We start from the raw sequence: 5,301 nt of genomic DNA, 5'->3' as shown, positions 1-5,301 counted from the left end.
TTAGTATTAGCTTAATTGGACGTTTTCAGCAACAAGGAGAAATTTTCAGCCTCACCTGCGACTCACAGTATTTCAGTGAGTTGGTTTGATTCTGTACATATTTACATTTACTGAAATGCTGATGTTCTGATCCAGTGGTTTAAATTTGTTTGGATAACTTAAAATAAAAAACTAGAATCTATAGAATCAGTCCATGTCTCTTCATTTTGAAATTCACTCACCTGAATCCCTGTTCAGACATTTTTTATGATGCTCTTTTTAACACTTACCTTGAAACAGCAGCCCTCTCTGTGTGGTAACCACAGCCCAGAGGTGGAAGCTTGGTGCGACGTCTGTTCCGGCGTGGGAATTGCGACACCTTTCCTGCATTGAAAAGCAGGTGAGAAGCTGCAGGCGCCTACATAAGGAGGCTTCCTGCACCCCAGCGGCACAGCACTGACAGCAAGGCTGCCGTTTGGAGCCTTGGACCATCATCAACCCAACGACCGATTTCCTATATTGAGATTTGGTTTTGTTTGTTAAAGTTTTATTTAATTCAAAAGTTTTAAGTGATATTTTTCTATTTTAATCGCCTCATTAACTCTTCAAACAATGAATGCTTGCCAGACCATAGCTTTCCTCAGCAGCCTGGTCATTATGTCCACCTGGACAGCTTCAGCTCTTATGTTTCCCTACAGTATTCGTCTGAGGGAGTCCAAAGATGAATTTGAATCTTCAGGTGCTGAGGTTGACCAAGCTATCCAGGGAGTAGTGAAGGTTGTCCAGCTGGACCCTCGTAACCTAGTGAATTCAGGGTTCTTCAGGAGAGGCTTTGCTCACAGGGGAACTCCTTCCCATGCTTCCAGATCGCCCTTCCCTGCCTTTCTGTCTCGGGGGCGTCCTGGTCCTGCCAAAGCCCTCAAGGAAGCTGTAAGTCCACTACACCAACTGCGTCCTAAAAGGCCTTTGGAGACAGATCTGAAGAAGAAACAAGGATTGCAGATGTGGCAGAGGGTCATGAATAAAGGAGGGAAGGTGTCGCTGCCTGTTAACCTGAACGATCCGAAGCAGACCTGCACTGCGGTGCCTTTTACTCAGGTAAGAAGCACTTTTTTTTAAAATAACACTTTCAATGGTCTGCTCTTGTATTTTGTTTTCCATATAAGGTACTTAAAAAAATAGTTATCTTCATTATATAGATTACTTTGGCTTGCAGCTGAAGAACACCCTGAATTCAGTTACAGTATTAGAAATTATAAAGTGAAATTTGGTCTGCAGACAAGTAATACACCCTATAAAAGCAACAGAAGCCACAAAAATGACTACTAAATTTGTAGGCTGTCCACATGGGGCTGCATAGAGCAGAGCTAATTCTGTCTTATTCAGACTTTCTGCATCAAAAAACATTTTTTTCCATTACTAAAAAAAAGAGCATTAAAAAAAAGTAGTTTCCCCATAAGATAATCCTAATATTAAAACAAAACTGCTGATAGATGATGAAACCTGATTAGATTCAGTTTTATTGATGCAGGGATCGTCTAAAGCAGGAGAGGGTTAGAAATTGTTATAGGTTTTATTTAACTACCATGTGTTGTGTGACAAATGTTAATCTTTCATAAAACATCTTTTTACGCTCCTTAAGAAGGAACAGAAACATTAAACCTAATCAATCTCACTTACAAAAACAAATGACCGTATTTACATTTCTTTATATAGTTTTTCTACCTTAGAATTCTTAAATTGTAATATGTATATATATATATATATATATATATATATATATATATATATATATATATATATATATATATATATATATATATATATATATATATATCATGTTGGCTGCTAAGTCATTTAAATGTGCATTTAGTTTTCTTACAACATTTTTTTTTACTGGATGAATAAATCAGAATGATATTTCTTCTGTTTGTTTTTGCTTTTTTAGACCTGTGCTTCCAAAAAAGTAATGCTGATCTATCTTTTTTTTTTACTTTTTGAGAGTAAGGAACATTTTAAAACCACCACAAACCTTTAAACCACACGTTTCTGATGCTGTTTTAGTCAGATCAAATACTATTATCAAATAAATCTATGTTATTGATCATGATAATCAGTAGTCAAATCAAACATAGTGTATTCAGACATTTCAAATTAAACAAGTGCCGCTGTAACCCTTTTGTTTCCCCTAAAGCGCAGTTTTTGTTTGATTGATTGATTGATTGACCTTGAGGACTACATGATTATTTCCCTTAATCAACCACCCACTCCAAAAAACAACAACAAAAAAATAAACCAAAAAACTTCAACACAGGAGCAACCTTCCTTCTTCTAAACAAAGGGCTAAGAGGTAAAAGTTAGTAAGAAGGGGTAAAATGTTATTCACCCTATATCTATAGCGAATGTACTCAAGTAAAAATATGGTAGAATTAAGTTAACCAACACGACTGAAATCAAAATGACCACAGACAGATTGCTGTTTCTTAAGGAAAGGGCTGTTAGCATTACAAAATTTAAATGTGTGGCAAAAGTCAAAAACTTAGGTGCAAAATTATAGATGAAAAGTTAAGTGGAGGAAAAAAATGTGGAGGATTTTCTTTTTCAGAAACAACAGGAAAAGCTGCAGCTTGAAGAGGATTAAGTAACTGAATCTGGGTCTCTATAAATCATTGGAAATAAAGAAATAAAACTATGTAAATAAATGGATCTATCTGATGTGGCAGAGCCTGTGAATTAAAACAATCCAAACATAAGTTTTAATGTTTGAATATAAATAACCTTGATTATTCATATGAGCCTGGATCCAAAGGCTTTCATTTTAAATCTTTATGCAGAAACAAATACTTTGAGATGAAGAGTCACCTTTTCAGCAGTGTGTGTTTTATTAATAAAGCCTGTGCTGTGTTTATCTCTGTCCTCTGCCCAGCATGTGACGGCAGATGGTTGCCAAACAGTGACAGTTCACAACAAGCTGTGCTTCGGCCAGTGCAGCTCCCTCTTTGTCCCATCCGAGGGGGAGTTTGCTGATCTGAGCCCCGGTACGGGGGCCTTCCGCCGACGGGCCCCCTGCTCCCGCTGTGCCCCTTTCAAAGCTCAGACTGTCACTGTGCCTCTGCGCTGCGGAGCCAAAGTCCGGGAGAAGAGAGTGCTGCTGGTGGAGGAGTGCAAATGTGAGACGGGCCGGGAAGAGAGAAGCACTGAAGCTGCTGCTAACACTCACCTGTAACTGGGTCCCAGCTATCAAACAGACAATATACTGATCCCTGGTTTTACTGATAATGACACCAGATAACTGTTGTTCATGTGGGGTTTGTATTTCATCAACTGTGAATCAAAACCTGTGATATTTAGGTTCACATTTTATGTGAAGCTACGTGTTTTCTTTAGAAAAGTCTGAATGTCTTATTCAGAGTGAAATGTTTTGATGTTGACAAATGGCCTACTTTGGTCATGCAGTTTTTGTTTTAAAATGAATAAGATGTTTAAATGAGGTATGAACAGTATTATAAGCTTTAGTAATAACAAGATGGCCGTATACTTATATATGTTTTATGTTTAAAAGAAAAGGAACAATATTCTAAGTTATGCACATTTTTTCAATTGGTTTTGTAAAGAACAAAATATGCAATCAACTTCAAAAGTAATCAAATAATCTTATTAAAGATCTAGGCAGAGAACAGCATTCAGCTTTTTCCCATGATCTGCCCAAGCTTCTCAGCAATGATTGATAGATTGTCCCTCTATGTATTTTTTCAACAGAAATCCCTTTGTGAAGCTATAGTATAGCCAAAGGTGTCCTCCAGGGATCAGTGCTTGAGAAGCTTTTATTCCATTTATGTCTCAAATTATCCTAACCAACTTCTACCATAGAAAGATTAACCTTTTTTAAGATGATAATTAAAAATCAAAAATATTATCATGAATTGTTATTAATTCTGTTTGTCTTTATGCAGTTTATCTCAATGCTAGATATTTGCTATTTCAATGTCTTTGAATCATCCATCTGCCCCAACTCTCATCAACTCTCTCAACATATGAACTTGTACAGTAAATTCTCTCTGAATACAAATACCAAGAAACCTTGATAAACATTTTACTTAAAGTCTCAAACACAAGTTGGTAAAACTAACTGAAGCTAAGAATAAACTAAAATGAAGCTAAGATTTTTAATCTGTGACTGATTTTTTTTTTCACCAGACCCCAGAGATTATTAATATGGAATATTGAATATTAGAAATTCCATTAAGATGTTCAAACTTAAAGGTGGAGGATGTTCTTTTCATCAAAATAAGTGGTCCTCCTAATTGTCAATCATTCTGGTGATATGTTTACCTAAGGCCGTCCTATTTGCTCGTCCCCATTTTCACTTACCTATAGTGAGTCTGACATAGTGGAAAAACTGCACACCTTCTTATGGAAAGTAAGCTTGTATGTGCGTTGCAAACAGCAACTTTAAAACAGAGCATGCATGAGGAGAAATGGGCTTGTACACGCTCTCGCACGTGTTTAATAGAGGAGTGGGAGTGGGTAAAGGGTTGAGCAGGGTTGAGCATGTGCCTTTTTTCTTAAAAAATTGTGAAAATCTTCCACTATACCTTTAAGGCTCTAGACTGTTGGCTACGAAACAGACTACAAAACTCACAATCCTCATATGCTGCATAATTGTTTTTGTTTAATCTGCTATGTTGATATCTTGAACCACTGGCATACCTTCATTTTAAAACTCTCCAGTTTTTGGTCTGTCATTTTGTTTGGTTGGATTGATGCACAACTAATTAGACAGTTTTTTTTAAGGACCTTGTGTGTTTTACAGTGGGTAAAATGTGTGTTGAATTATATCAATGCTTTGACCTGTTGCCATTTTGGACAGGACACCATGGTAAAATAGATTCTTAATAAACTAGTGACAGAAAAAACACAGCATACTAATTATTGCATTTATTCTATACTAATTACTGGATACATTAGCTTGAGTAAAAATGTACAATATGTTGAAGTACTTATTGTGCAAAAGTTATACAATTTTGCTATTCTTTCCTTTATGAAGTAACAATAATAAGTTGATAATAGGTAGTTAAGTAGTCAGTCACATTAGCTTGAAAACTAACAGTAAATCAGTGCTACCTTTCACAGAGTGATGGGCGACCATGCAGAGTCAACATAATGACGACTAGAAATGTTTCCCTGCTGCTAAAAAGTCAAGAAGACCTGAACTGAAGTAGCTTTCTTCGGGCGTCTGATCCAGTGTGCTGCTGGGAAGGAACAGCACTGGGTTGTTCTGTGAGGCGTCCAACTTCCAACATTTTCTCTGGCATCACTTAA

The 5,301-nt window shown here is 36.7% G+C and overlaps 1 protein-coding gene across 1 annotated transcript; it reads left to right on the top strand.

Annotated features, from left to right (window-relative positions):
* The first annotated feature begins 452 nt into the window (after positions 1-452).
* Positions 453-3,540, top strand: dand5 (DAN domain family, member 5). The gene is made up of 2 exons (XM_038292426.1): positions 453-1,077; positions 2,906-3,540. The coding sequence occupies exons 1-2, from the start codon at positions 592-594 to the stop codon at positions 3,203-3,205; spliced, it is 786 nt and encodes a 261-aa protein (XP_038148354.1). The 5' UTR covers positions 453-591; the 3' UTR covers positions 3,206-3,540.
* The last annotated feature ends 1,761 nt before the right edge of the window (positions 3,541-5,301 follow it).

The sequence above is a fragment of the Cyprinodon tularosa genome, unplaced genomic scaffold, assembly GCF_016077235.1.
Source record: "Cyprinodon tularosa strain WSP-4 unplaced genomic scaffold, ASM1607723v1 ctg312, whole genome shotgun sequence".
NCBI lineage: Eukaryota > Metazoa > Chordata > Actinopteri > Cyprinodontiformes > Cyprinodontidae > Cyprinodon > Cyprinodon tularosa.
Note: the sequence above shows the minus strand (reverse complement) of the source record. Positions and strands in the feature narration are given on the sequence as shown.

Excerpts from the sequence above, each read along its gene's own strand:
- dand5 (XM_038292426.1), top strand. The coding sequence starts at position 592 with ATGAATGCTTGCCAGACCATAGCTTTCCTCAGCAGCCTGGTCATTATG. Across the intron at positions 1,078-2,905 it reads CTGCGGTGCCTTTTACTCAG|CATGTGACGGCAGATGGTTG; the intron begins GTAAGAAGCACT and ends TCCTCTGCCCAG.